General features: G+C 41.9%; 1 protein-coding gene across 2 annotated transcripts in view; it reads right to left on the minus strand.

Annotated features, from left to right (window-relative positions):
• Positions 1-6,929: 6,929 nt before the first annotated feature.
• ARHGAP19 (Rho GTPase activating protein 19) overlaps positions 6,930-14,731 on the minus strand; it is a 30,547-nt gene continuing 22,745 nt past the window's right edge. For both annotated transcript variants that reach the window (XM_061634406.1, XM_061634407.1), the window contains exons 7-12: positions 13,918-13,983; positions 12,989-13,180; positions 12,739-12,858; positions 11,476-11,586; positions 9,743-9,817; positions 6,930-9,236 (exon numbers count right to left, since the gene is read on the minus strand). In XM_061634406.1, the coding sequence (XP_061490390.1) occupies positions 9,180-9,236; positions 9,743-9,817; positions 11,476-11,586; positions 12,739-12,858; positions 12,989-13,180; positions 13,918-13,983 (621 nt within the window). In that variant the 3' untranslated portion in view covers positions 6,930-9,179. The remainder of the gene's footprint in view (positions 9,237-9,742; positions 9,818-11,475; positions 11,587-12,738; positions 12,859-12,988; positions 13,181-13,917; positions 13,984-14,731) is intronic.

The raw sequence follows: 14,731 nt of genomic DNA on the forward strand, positions 1-14,731 counted from the left end.
ACGTCCTCTGTTGAAAATATGGAATAGATATAAACCAAGGTTCTATTCGAAAATACCATTATGTGTCTCAAGTCAAGAAGCGTTTTACAGAAGAGAAATGGCTGGAAAAGAGAAATGGTTAACTTATCAAGAACTATTAGAAAATGTACATGGAGAATATATAATGAAAGAGAGAGAACAACTGATAAAGGAAGGATATAGTTCTCAATGGTTTGCCTATTTACAATTGTTAGAAAGATATAAAATGGACAAGAAAATGTATGGGTTTGAAATAAGTAAATCTGATTTTGAAATAGGTTTGTGTACAAATGATGAAAATACAATTGCGAAAATGTATAAACTCTTGCTGAAAATGGATATGGAAGAAGAACAAGTAAAAGAGTGTATGGTAAAGTGGGCAAAAAATTTTGGTTATAACATACAAATGGATCAATGGGAAAATATGTGGAAAAAAGGCTTGAGATTTACATTATGCTATAATCTTAAAGAAAATTTCTATAAAATGATGTATCGTTGGTACATGACTCCAGAAAAGTTGTCAAAAATGTTTAGTAATGTTTCTAATGTTTGTTGCAAATGTAAACAACAAGAAGGATCATTTTATCATATGTGGTGGCTGTGTAAAAAGGCAAAATCATTTTGGGCACAGATAGGTAGGATGATGCAAAAAATTCTAAAGATAAATATTCAGTCAAAACCAGAATTTTTTTTATTGGGTTTTATGGATAAACAAATAGAAAAGAAATATGGAAGAATAATATTATATATGATTACGGCAGCAAGATTATTATATGCACAAAAGTGGAAAATGGAATCAACACCAACAACGGAAGACTGGCTATTGAAATTAATGGACTTAGTAGAGATGGATAAATTGACATGTTTACTTAGAGAAAAATCGACAGACACATTTCTTAAGGAATGGAAGCCTCTCTTAGACTTTTTGTTGAAAGATCAAAATAAAATGATGATATTGGGATTTGACAATTAAGATAGCCTATGGAGAAAAGTGATCCTGTATGTATATATTAAGGGACAGGTTTGATATATATTATATACTTATAGCTGATCTGCGACAAATCGGAAGTCAACTATTTTATTTTTCTTTCTTTTGTTGTATTGTTATGTTTTTGTTGTTTGACTTTGTTTTGTTTGTCTTTTGAAAAATTTGAATAAAAATTATTAAAAAAAAAAAAAGAACAAATTAAACCAGAACTGTCACTAGAAGCTAAAATGATGAAACTAAGGTTATCATACTTTGGACACATAATGGGAAGGCATGATTCACTAGAAAAGACAATAATGCTGGGAAAAACAGAAGGGAGTAGAAAAAGAGGAAGGCCAAACAAGAGATGGATTGATTCCATAATGGAAGCCACAGACGTGAACTTACAAGATCTGAACAGGGTAGTTCATGACAGATGCTATTGGAGGTCACTGATTCATAGGGTCACCATAAGTCGTAATAGACTTAAAGGCACATAACAACAACAAAGCAATGGAAGTAAAAAAGATATATATTTGCTTGTGCTAGGGTTCAAAGAGAAAGAGACAAAGAATACACAAGAAACGAAACTAATATGACTCAGTTCCAGCCACCAGTTGCTGATTCATGTGGTAGCCAACAACATGTATAAGGAGGTGGAATTTACATCTTCCCTAGCTCAGTCTGCAAAGGTAGATTAAAGCAAAGCATTTACAATATCTGCTAAATATGTGGATTTCCATCTCCTTTGGTTCTGATATTGTCGTCAGAACATACAATACCTCCCTTCCAAGAGGGATTTACTTCAGCTTTTAAAACCATCCAGTTATGTAATGCAGCACATTAGCAGCTACAGCAGAAGTCAATGTTTGCCATAGCTTCTGGGATTTGTTTTGGTCCTACCAAGGGGCTTCACGGTTGTTTGGGTAATGGACTGTAGCTGTATCTTAGCCTAGAAAAAGTATTTATTTGTCATCTTGATTCTTAGCTTATTTCCTAAGGACAAGAGGAAAGATCCCACCACTTGGGTGGCTCAGCGAACTGGCTCCAACTGTATGTGGACATTGTTCCAGAACCCTTGGATACTCCTATTACACTAGGGTTTCTAACACATGCTGCAGAATATGCCAGCTATTCCCCCACTGCACTCTAGCCATAGTTTACACAAAATGGATCAAATTCCACACATGTGACAAATTTGTGGAAATCCAGTCACTGTTCCATGCAGAATCTCAAAGCCAGAGGCCCTGTTTGTACTCAGTTATACTTTCTTCCTCTCTCTCCCTTCCTGTGCTTAGAGAAATTCATTATCCTCAAGAAAAGAGTGGGATAATTTACTGCTTATTAGGCTAACTTTCCACTCACTGTTGCCAAGTATGTCTGGCATATTTATCCACAGTGTCAAACACTGCACTTTTACTGCAATAAACTCATGCCTCTTTGGAGAGTACTTGGTTCCCAAAGGTTTTTCCTTATTGCCTTGGCTCTCAGAATGGGCAGGAAGGATTCAAAGGAAATGCACTGGGCATCACATTGCTGCTGTCCAACTCCATTCGATTTTCCTTTGCACGGCCACCATCACATCCTTTTCCTGGCCCAACAAGTGAGGGAGACATAATAGTTCTGTCCTGCTTTATTAATGAAGATGCCAAGGAGTTGTCTTCTCTATATTTATGGCTAGTTAGAAGGTGGTCTTGGGATGGGAGTCATTAATAACTGCTACAGGGCCATTGGGCTTCGTCTGCATCAGGAACTGCACCACTGCATTTCAGCATGTAGCCTGTCACAAGGTTGGTGTGTATGGGCCATGCTTTCTCACATAAAGAATGTGGAGCAGTTTGTAACAAGTGAAGAAGAGAAGGAAAGTCAATGGAAAGAAAATAAATCGTAGGTCCCCGCTGCTGAAGGGATAGAACTGGCCAGGCATAGGTAAATTTTGTCCCCAGTGGTTTCTAGAATGATAATAGTCATTATCAGTCTATGTCTTGTCACTATCCCTTTTGCTTACCAGCACAGCTATGCTCAGGTATGTAGACAGAACATCACAAGGCAAGGATGAGCAAATAGCTCCCTCTTGTGGCTCCACAGCAGGCTCCCCCCCCCCCAAGAATAAAGTATTTCTTAGAACTTAGTATCAGAGAAAGGGAATTGGCTGATAAGTATCTGGTCATTCAATCCAATTATAAACAGACACCGTCAGTCACTATATGAAGCAGAATGCTTGCACACATGGGAAGGCAGTCCGCATTCAGATCCTATCACCACTGTTGTCATGACTTTACAAACTGTCATGACATTCCATTATCCATGAAAATAGCTTTGGGACCTTTCCCTAGGTCATTCTCCAGGGTATGGTTGCAGTTCAGGATATCTCTGATCCCCTCAGATCATTTTGAATATCAGCCAGCTAGGCTGCAAAGAACTTCAAAGATTTCAGCCATTCTGATGCTTTAAAAGTGGCATTGCTTACAGGGGTCGGCTGTAGATCTGGATCTATCAGTGGCTCACTGGATGATTGCATGACAAAGTCTCATCCCCACAAAGTATGACTGTCTGATCTGAAGTAGATCAGATGTAGATTGGTATTTCTATGTGCCAATGTTCCCAGTGTATGGCACATGGGGCAGTTAGTAATTAGGAACATATATAATAGGAAGTTGCCTTGAGCCAGGCCATTGGTCCATCTAGTGCAGTACTGTCTATACTGACAGGGTTTTAGAGAGGGGTCATTCCCAGCCCTAGCTGTAGATACTGGGGACCTTCTGCATGCAAAGCATGTCCTCTGTGATTGATTTATAGCCCTTCCTCTTTGAATTGGCCTTGTTAGTTTGCACGTAGTTCCAGCTGGTAGACCTCAGGATTCTTAAAACAAAACAAGTAAATTCCACAAGTCTGAAATCTGCCTGCTCCAAGCCCAGCATATTTGCTGTTGTATTTCTGTAATACCTACTGAAGCTGGATGTTTATAAAGCAGCACATTTTTATAAAGGCCTGTGAGGAAAATGCTTTATATTGCTATATTTTTAAAGTCTGGCCAGTTCTATATCTTTTAACACCTACCAACACCTCCCCCCAAAAAACTTCCAAGCAGTTTGTGGATTTATTTCCTTATATGCTGCTCTCTGGTATGCTAGCAGGGCGTCTAGCTACACCTTTCCCCCTTATTAGGCCTCACCTAGATGTGTGGTGGATTCTCTCTGGATTATTGTCTTGGTTCGCCACCTGATTAATCCTGGGAATAAGCTTCTTTCTGTAGCTATAACCTCATACATATTCCATCCTTTCCTGAATGCCTTTTCTGGGGCCCTTTTACAGCAGGGACAGAAACCTGTTCTAGCTCATGGTGGACTACAACATCTATCATCCCTGACCATTGGCCATGGTGGCTGGAGCTGATGGGAATTGTAGTCCAACATTATATTGAAGGGCCACAGTTTCCCCACCCTTGTTTTACAGTCTCTTTGAGGCCTTCTGTAATGTCTACTTTCGTTACCGTTATAGAATGCTAGGCTAAGTAAAGGGAAGGACATAGAATCCTAGGAAAGAGCAAAAGGAGGAAAAAGTTGGTTGGTGATAGTTGGAGGAGGAAGGGCTGCTGAAGAAGGAATCTTCTGTGGAAGACTGATTCTGTGGAATAACTGAAGGGAGAAAAGCAAACAGATAAATCAGTTGGCAGAAATAAAAGGGAAAGTGGCGATGCCTGCAGCAGAGTGGATTGGCTTGAAAAACTGCAACAGCAGCGGTTGCTACATAATCAACAATGCTGGGGATTTGGTCATTTGTGTTTTGTTGTTTATTAATCATTGCTACTGTGTAATTGGGTTAGTAGTCTCTAACTCAGTCTTTCCCAACCAGTGTGCCTCCAGATGTTGTTGGACCACAATCCCCATCTTTCCTGACCATTGGCAATGCTGGCTGAGGCTGATGGGAGTTGTGGTCCAACAACATCTGGAGGCACACTGGTTGGGAAAGGCTGCTTTAACTGATGAGTTTACAAAATATGGTTCATTCATTTGATTTGATTGCAATATGCCTTACCTCATCATAATGGAGAACTATGTACATTACAGCTTTTCAGTGGACCCTGCTGCCAGAGGAGTGGCTGCCCTTTGCCAACCATAATAAGTGGGACCTGCAACAAAATGTTGCAGTATACAGTGCTCCTGCTCAGGTTCCCAGTCACTCTGCTCCATATATGGACCACTAAAATAGTTCTTTAAACACTCTATTCTTTCTATGTATGAGAAAGATTGCTGAATGAGGCTAGCAAATCTGAACCAACAACACATCTCCCCCCCCCAAAAAAAAACAGGACTGCCTCTGACTAGTCACAGATCTGCTAAACAAAATGTTTCCTCATCTCATAGGCCTGACAAGCCCGGGAAGATGAGTTAGTTTGCACCAAAAGTTTGACCCCGAATGAGCAAGAAAATAGCAACCATTAGTCCCTTTTCCTTTCTTAAGAACCTATACCACTCTGTCACCAATCCATCTTTCTTCCCCTTTTATTCAGCTTTTCCTATGTATGGACTGTTCCCCTAAAACTTCCAATAATTAACATTTACTTATTTGTTTTTCATGTGCTCATTTCCTTCTCCCCCTTCCATTCTCTTGGCTTTTTTTTTTTTTAATTGTAACTCACTCCTCACAAAGGAGCCCCTTTAACCCTCTGCCTTCTCCATAAATTCACACTGTATAGTCCTCTACTTTTAAATAAGTATTAATGGAACCTTAGAGTCTTCTTTTGCTGCAGTCCTTGAAAGGTTTCTCTGCTTGCTTTTGCAAGAGGAACACGTAGGAGTAATATGCTGGCAAATAACACACACACACACAGAGAAAGCTTTATTTCACCTCAAGACATTTGCATTGACTGGCGTGTGGCCTGTATTCAAATGTTCCCAAACCTCATTACAATGACTGAGATAGTAACATCTCCAGTCATTTCTTTGCAAGTGATAACTTCAAACTATTTCCTCACAGGAACCACGACTTGATAATATATAACTAATCAAGTTGTGAGCAAGGCCACTCTAAGTAAGATTAAATACAAGAAGTAAAGCCAATGAGCTAGATATGCATTTTTAACTTCCTTTTGGCTAAGCCTTTGTGATATTCTGTCTCTAATAAGCTGTCTTTCAAAAAACAATCTTCAGAGTGCAATTATTCCAAAATTGCTGGCCATCCTGCATTACTTTAATAGAATCAGTAGAATGAAAGGCCTTTTCCTACGTGCACCCACTTTCTAAAATGTAGCACTGGAGACAGCCTTTCCTATGGTGGCTCCTCACCTTTTGAATGCCCTCAGAGGAGAGCTGCCTAGATACCTCATTACCATGATTTAGCTGCCAGGCAAAAAAAATTGTTTTCCTAGACCTTTAAAAAAGTGCTAATGTAAGTATTCTGGGCTCCTTCTGGAGGAAGGGCGGGATATAAATTTAATAAATAAATAATAAATAAAATAAGGTTAGAGCAGTTTGATCTCACCATCAATTTGAATTAGCTGTTGCCTTTTGAGTTTGTGTTTTAAATTGTATTATTGTTGTTGTTGTTGTTGTTTCTTGCTCTGTTAGACATCTTGGGAATGTAGAAATGTATGTTGAAAGTGCAGGATATACATTATGCAAATACATCAATAAATAATTACCATGGCTGTACCTCAGTTTGTGAAAGGAATGTTAATTTTCTCACATTGTTAACCTATGTACTTTAACTTATCAGTCCCAGCCAGCATGGCCAAAAGCCAGGGATGATGGGAGCTGGACTCCCAACACCTGGAGGGCCACACCCCTGCCTTATATGATGGTACTTGCTACACAGATGTCTCCTGGCCAAACCAGGAGCACACACTTTTAAAGTCAATATACACATGGTTACAGACTCCCTATCTCTTCCACTGACCCACATTGTGTGTAAAAGAAATTAACCGAGATCCTGTTAACAAGGCACCAATACCAAAGAGTATTTAATGTAGGGATTTCACATTAACAGAGGGAAAGACAATACACCAAAAGAAAGAACATATTATTTACTGACATTGTTACTTTGCATAAATAAGTAGAGGTTGTCCACAGTACAGATAAGAGAAGAACAGAACACGAAAGGTCTTGGGGACAGTCCCATTTCCAGGATCAGCAACGACACTAGAGTTGCTTTTACTTTCAATACTGCTAAGATTTGAATGACCCAAGTTTAAGATCTAGAACAGCTTGAGCTGTTTTTACCCACAATAATTGCTGGCCTTCACACTTTGTGGCACTTCTCTGTCTTGCCTATGTCCTCACAAGTGTTAGCAGCTTACTACTTCTTTGGCTAAGGCTATTTACCAGCATGGCTGTGGGGGATATGAGGAATCCCAACCTGTAACATAGGAGTGGGTAAACAGTGAGCCTCCAGAGGTTGTTGGACTCCCAACTCCAACAGCTCCAGCCAGCATGGCCAATGGTCAAGGATGATGGGAGCCTTAGTCTAAAACCATCTGGAAGGCCACAGGTTCTCCATCCCTGCTCTAACAGAACACTCTGTGTACAGAAAGACATTTATTTGACATGGTCCTGACACAGATGTAAAAGACTGTCTTTTTAAAATAATAAAAAAGGAGCTCAATCCTCACATATCTAAAGAATCCAAATATATGCTGTCTTCGCAAAACCAAACTAGCCTTTGTGCCAAATTTCTCCACCACTTAGGCAAAAGCAGCTTACCAGGAACAGAACCCGTAGCCCTCATATTGTTGGACTCTGACTCCCAGCAGCTCCAGCCAGTATGGCTACTGGTACAGATGGGGTGGTTGGTCCAACATCACCTGGAGGGTCACATGTTCTTGTTCTTTTAGGAGCAGGGGGATGCTTAGCAGCTTCAGGTCTTTGTCACAGTGCTGTTGTGGCCTTCCTTCCAGACAGATTACAGCATTGCTGCCACACTGCACCATCCTCCCACCTGCACCCTTTTCTTGCTGACAGAAGGAAAGGGAACATTTCTTTTATTAGTCTGACAGCCTCTCCCTCCTTCCTAGTGGGCAATTCAGATGCCCTTCCACATTAGTAAGTTCCTCTTTTTTAGTGCACTTCCAGGAGATCATTAAACTGTCAGCCACCTGTCCTGTCTGAGAAATGTGTGGCAGAGCCTGGGCCACAAACAATGGGAACATGACAGGTAGGGAACAGCGAGACAGACTCCTTCAGGCAGAACTTCAGCCACAATGTTGTCCTGGCAATCAACACTGATGGAAGAATAACAGTAGCATGCTGAAGGCAAGTGTATGTGGCAACAGAATTGGCTGTCTTTGTGAAGAGAAAGATGTAATCATGTTACAGGTGATTCACTAGACATGCTAGAATTCAGCTAAGAAGGCCTTGGTTGGTTGTTTTTTTAAAAGGGCAGTTTTCAGAAATTATTTCCTACTACAATTGCTCTTAGCACTTGGCCTAAAATGGGAACAGGGAGCCTGTGGCCTTCCAGAAGCTGATGGATTTCAGCTCCCATCTTCCCTGATGATTGACCATGCTGGCTGGGCTGATGGGTGCCTGAGTCCAAAAAACATCTAGAAGGCCACAGATTCCCCATCCCTGCTTTAAAATGTCTAAGTCTGGATAGCTCAGACATTGAGCTTGGTGCAACCAAGTTACAGGCCTGAGGCAGATCGCTGCAATCTGCAAGAGACAGTTAAGAGTATAGCTACTTCTTCAATCCCATCAATAACCATAACAGAGACTTCCATACATAGGAATACTGAGATAAGCCTAGCTGCCAAGAGGGTCTGAAAGCTTGACTCCATTGTGGATACTAACAGGAGTTGCAGAGTAAATGAAATGGTACACACACCAAAAGCCTGGCCAAACAAACAAACAAACACCAGCTATATAACAGGAAGGTATAAATCAAGTCACAGACAGTTGATAGAAAGATGGACTGCTGAAAAAACAAAGAATACAAAACAACAACCTCTTCAAAGGGAAGCTACACTGCAGATACTGTCCAGTCCATTCTCATGCTAGACAGGTGGTTGAATAGTGGTTTTTTCATGTTCAGTAGGAGAGTCTGCTATTTTGGCAGACATGCAGTTGTAGGCCAGGCTCCAGTAAGTGAGATTAGAGGGATAAGGGAGTCCTGACACTTTGCTCACAGCTTGGGAGTAGCAGGCATTATCCACAGTTCTGCAAGTCTTTGCTGCGCATATACACCATTGAGTGGATCTTCAAATGGAAGACTCCTTCGTGGAGGTCCCATGGAATACAGTGTGTTTACAAGAATCCTGTGCCAGAAGGAGAATAATTAGTACATTTGTACTGAATGTGCTTGTAACTATAGTGAAATGACGGGGCCACGCACAAATATCACCAACAGTCCACACTTCGCCTCTACTTCCTGATCTGGAATCCTTGAAAAAGGGAAGATTTAAGGCCAAGAACCATTTTTATCCCACTCTTCTAGCTTTGCTGTTTCCCTATACATCTTCCTTTCATTCACCAATGATGCCAACAGAAATAGCCTACTCTGGGCAGTTTGGGGTCTAACATTAACCTTTGAGCTGTGTTTACTAGTGCATTGTTATCAGTTAGATGAAAAGTGAACCATCTCGACAGTGGCTTCTTGGTAAATTCTTTGGGAATGGGTTTGGGGCACCAAGATGTAGACACACAACACAAACCTAAAATGCAAGTTTGTAAATTCAGAGGTTTCATGATAAAAAGGAGAACATGAAATTGCAAGCAGCCACTGCTTATACACAGTAATGTATACATACAGAATTGAGCTCACCTCTTTCCCATGCTCAAGGGACTTCAGCCTTGCTCGAATCACATTGATTGTTGGAGAGGAAGCAGGTCTCTGTAACTAGGCAAGATGTGAAAACTCTAACATCTGAAACCTGCTACCCCACCTGCTCCCAATTAAACCAGGACAGGACAGTTACTAACAACTGGCTTGCCTAAATGTAAGGTTTTTTAACATGATGTTTCCCGTGCCACATAGATATACTAGCTTGCAGTATTGCATATTGCTCTGCCAAACTTCTGGAAATTGAGCTCTCCCAGAAAAAAGAAAAGAAAATGGATGGAATTGTTCTGACAGAAGGAGTATTCAAATGCAAAAATGGCCACCATTTATTTATTTAATTTATTTATTATTTGATTTATATCCTGCCCTTCCTCCCAGCAGGAGCTCAGGGCAGCATCCAACAGGAGCAGAGGCATCAGTTTAATCCTCAGATTTGGGAAGGAAAGAAATACTTTTTTGTTACAGGAGAAAGAAAGGGTTCAAGGATCTAGGAGCACAGGGCATATGGGCTTGGGCTTAGTCCTAGACTGGTTCAGGGTTACAGGAGTCAGCAGAAGCCTTGCTACACTGGCAAAATGCCAGATATGTCACCAGCATGACAGATATGCTGGCAAAATACTCAACCAGTAGAATAGCTGGTACATTGAAGAGTTATGGGCGGCACATCAGAAGAATACACTTATGCTGGATTCTTTACCCCTACAATACACATCCATGTCCCAATCAACAGTGCAACTTTATACCAGACCTGGCACAGGAAATTTCCCTCCCAGCTGCTCCTCTGTAGGGCTGACTACTTGGTAACCCTATATGTCTTTAAGTTTAAAAGATCCCCTCCATACCTGGTGCCATTCAGTAAAGACCATTAATGTCCCATATGTGTTGGATTGGTCTCAGCTGGCCTCAGGATGGGACCCTTGGTGGAAGGATGGGCAGGGAGGTTTAATACTTCTTGGGTTCCTTCACTTTCCGCCCTCTCTGGCTCTGAAGATGGGCCTTTCAGGATGCTATCACCAGAGTATATGAGACTCTCAGTGAGGGGTGGGATGCTGCCTCGGAGGAAGAGGATATCAAGCATGGGGTGGCTGGGGATTGGTCCTATGGATTGGTGTGCTTGTGTGCAGGTATTTGGGGTGTGGTATCTGAGGTGTTGGACACCTTCCTACAAGGCTGCCTGGGGCCTCTTGGGAGTTGTGTGACTGCTGCCTGTGCTGCTAGGGCTCACATGCTAGGGGCACTGTGGTGTCATTGTGGGTGTTGAGGGAGCAAGGTGGTGGCATGGCCACACCCACAAATCAACCAGTGTGGTTTGGCTCCCTTGGCTTCTGGCCACGGTGGGGTCATCATTTCCGCCACATCCTGGGATTGGTAGAAAACAGTAGTGTTTCCAAGGACGTTGGGGCAGTGGCTGGGTTTTTTGCTTTCTGCTCTGTTTCTCCATCCTGTCCTGGACCAAGTATGTATTCTATTTGGCAGCCACTCCACTGGTATAGCAGCAGCATATTTCAGGCTTCAGCATACATGCAGTATAGGATTACTCCAATAGTCATGTCAATGAAGCATCTAGAGCTCGGGATCGGTCTCAGACCTCCTATTGTCCTTGAGATAGATTAGGAAGTCACATCAGTGCAGACAGATATGAAACATAGGCAAGATCTACCAACAACCCCCTCCACTAAAACAACTCCATTGATCATTCTTCCAGCAGTCCTTACCATGTTGACATTCTCCTTGCTTCCATGCTTTGGATCTTTAGTGCCTGTAGACTCCAAAACAGCATCCTTCCCTTTTCTATCCAAAGTCACTTGACTCCCCAGCACCCTACGCTGTATTAAGGGAAGGAAAAATACTATTTTGGGCTGTGATTGGGGGAGGAAAAAAGCAAGAGAACCAAACAGTGCTTCTTTATGGAAGCTGCAGCCTCCTGAAGCTGGGCAGAGGGAAAAGAAACAGCACTAAATATGCTAGTCTCTCTCAAATGGTGAAAGCTTTCTTGCTATCTTTTCGGTATTTTAACAAAGGTGTAGCTTGGATCCCACCTCTGGCGAGGCCAACATGCCTCCCTGATGGAAGAACATGCACAATTCGGCATAGACATTTCATTCTATTTCCCTGCCAATTTTGCTACACCTGGGTCAATCTACCCTGTATCAAGATTATATAGACAAATTCCATCTTACACACTCATGGCCTCCTTCTCATCACCTAATCGCAATGAGTTCCTGTAGCCAAGAAGTGTGTGCCTTGGAATCAGAGATTTAATTTGCTGGCTTTCTATTCCCTGGAAAGTCCCTTATTCCCATGAGACCATATTATCTCTGATTAAAAACAGTGGGAATTCAGAAGAAACCACAACTGGAAGTGAGCCATCGCAACTCTTTCTCGTTCTCTGCTTTTGGAGCTTTAAGTTACATTGACCAGGACCAGCATTCTCAGGAAGGGGCAGCACAGTCTTGGGACAAGTGTCTATCTCACTTTTCCATAGATTGCTGTAACTGCCATTGTATGTTCAATGAAGTGCTAGTATTTAACAATCCAAACCCTTTCCATTTTCCAGGAGGAAATAGGCAGCTATAATAAATGGTTTATGCATGAAATACTAACAGTTCATATATGAAGGCACTTATGTGTTAAAAGTTTTGCAGTACATATTTTGAAATATTATAAAAAGTCATACCAGAAAGCTCTCTCAAATGCTCATCATAATGCTATATTTTAATATTGTATGGAAGCCCCCTTGGGAGGGTAATACTCTAAAAGGTGGCTAATACATTGTTTAAATAAAATTTAAAAAACCAAACTGCTGGACAGCATTACTCTGCAGCCCTAGGAAGCTGTTCATAGTATTTATTCCCCATGCCATCAGAAAGTATATGCATCTGGGTAGCAGACAATGTATCTAATAGGTATACGGGAAGAGGTATCTTGAGCAGTACCATTACAGCAGAAGACATTGCTAATGGTAGAAAGATTCTTACCTTGATTAAACCACTGAAGGAACGAGTGCGGGTGCGCTTCTGGGTCTGGGGTATGGGTGCACCTGTCTGGGGTATGGGTGCACCTCTCCGGGGAGTGAGAGCTTCAGGGTGCTTCTGAAACTAGAACACACACTTTATAGCATGATTAGCTCTGCAGCACTGTCTATCCATCCACTCCAAAGATCAGTCCTGGTTCCCATTCCAAACACAAACCCCCATTTGTGCCTCTCTGTTCCAAGGCCCCTTCTACCTGTTGAATGAGCTTCTTTTTCTTGGCGGAGTCTGGCATATTATGAACATGGAGGAAGAGCTCTTTCAGTGCGTCTTCTGTATGTTGCTGTGTGTCTTCTTGGTGGGCAGAGGGATCCAACAGCCCTCGCTTCTTGAATTTCAGGAGCTGAAAGTTTTTGAAACCCCGGGGCCCAGGCAAGTCCAAGTCATCCTGCAGAAATTCAGAAGCACACTCTGCACAACAGGCTGCTTTGTCCTAGCTGGCACTGTCCGAGAAGACTGTTAACATCCCACTCCTAATAAAAGCCTTCTTGTCTTTCATTACGCTAATAAATGTAGCCTGAGCCTCATATCCAGAGGTGGGGCAGGACCTGGGTGCACAGCTAAGGGCCTGGTGTTTTCCTCTCCCCTCAAATATTGATGTGCTGAACTAAAATGCACCAGGACAGTCTTGTTTTTTGAAAGTTAAATGACAGCTTGTTTAGTTTTCTAGAACCTTTAAGCCCAGCTACAGTGCATTTTATTAGTAGGGAAATGTAACAGTCTTAGTGGCAAAACTAGGGTCTAAATCTGTCTCATCCAACCCCCCCCCCAAATAGATTTCCTAAGCCAGTGTTTCTCAACCGGTGTGGGCGCATGTGTTTCCAATGAATATGCACAATATAAGTAAAAAAATAACAATATTGAAATATAAAAGTATGAACTATTATGCCTGGGAGAAGATCATATGCAGCTTATTACTTTTGAAGGGGATGTGTGGGATTTTTATGTTAGCTAAAAAAGAGCATGGGTGTAAAAATGTTGTGAAACACTGCCCTAAACAGAATCCCTTCTGGGCAATTCTCATGAATTTAGTTTTCATTTAGAATTTAGTTTTCGGTTTGCTGTCCTGATTATGCCCATGCTGCATGCTCCCTTTCCATGAGAAGTATCACTGACTGCTCTTACCTTTGAGGCATGTGCTCTGGAGTCCAAGTAATGCAGTCTTGCACTTTCCCGGATGTATGAGGGAGCCTTGGAAGGAGAGTGAAACAGAAGAAGTTGACAAGATTAAGCCAAAGTCTCCCTGATTCTGAGGTGCTGCCCTACAGTGGCGGCCCAGTCCACCCCCATAAGTGCAGCACTGAACAGTCAGTTCCAGTTCTGCCAAAAGTACAGCAACTTCCTCTTTGAAAGAGCATAAGAAATGCAATCCCTAAAATGTGACTAACTGAAGGGTTCAATAGGTTTCCTTTCTCGGCAGGAGGGTCATCCAGGTCAAAGGCCCAATCCTTTATCCTGCTCTCAGATACATTGCATGTTATTAGATGCTTTAGGACAGTCTTACACTTTGATGATTAAATGAAAGCTTACCTAGTTTTCTAGAAAATTTAGCCTATTAAAGAGGGCATATTAATGGGAATATTTAGTAAGCTCAATGGTAAAGAGGACAGGTGAGGACCCAGGGGGAAGAGCAGCACTGGAGGCCACAGTAACAAGTAATAAAGAAAGGGGTACTGCCTGGTCAAAGCAGAATTTGACACCTTAACTACAACAACAGACATCACCATCTGATATTCACATGTGCAGGACATCTTGCCATCTAGAATCTAAACAGGTGCCTTGTTTTAATATGGCAATGGCAGGCATGATCTACCCGGCAGAGGGAGCAGGTACAATACATAGCACCTTCAAGGAAGCAATAGATAAAAAGAAGCCAGCTGGGCAATTTCAGGACTGTGCACAAAACATACTTTTCCCCAGCAAGCAAGGGCATAAGACA

Source organism: Rhineura floridana, chromosome 7 (assembly GCF_030035675.1).
Source record: "Rhineura floridana isolate rRhiFlo1 chromosome 7, rRhiFlo1.hap2, whole genome shotgun sequence".
Taxonomy (NCBI): domain Eukaryota; kingdom Metazoa; phylum Chordata; class Lepidosauria; order Squamata; family Rhineuridae; genus Rhineura; species Rhineura floridana.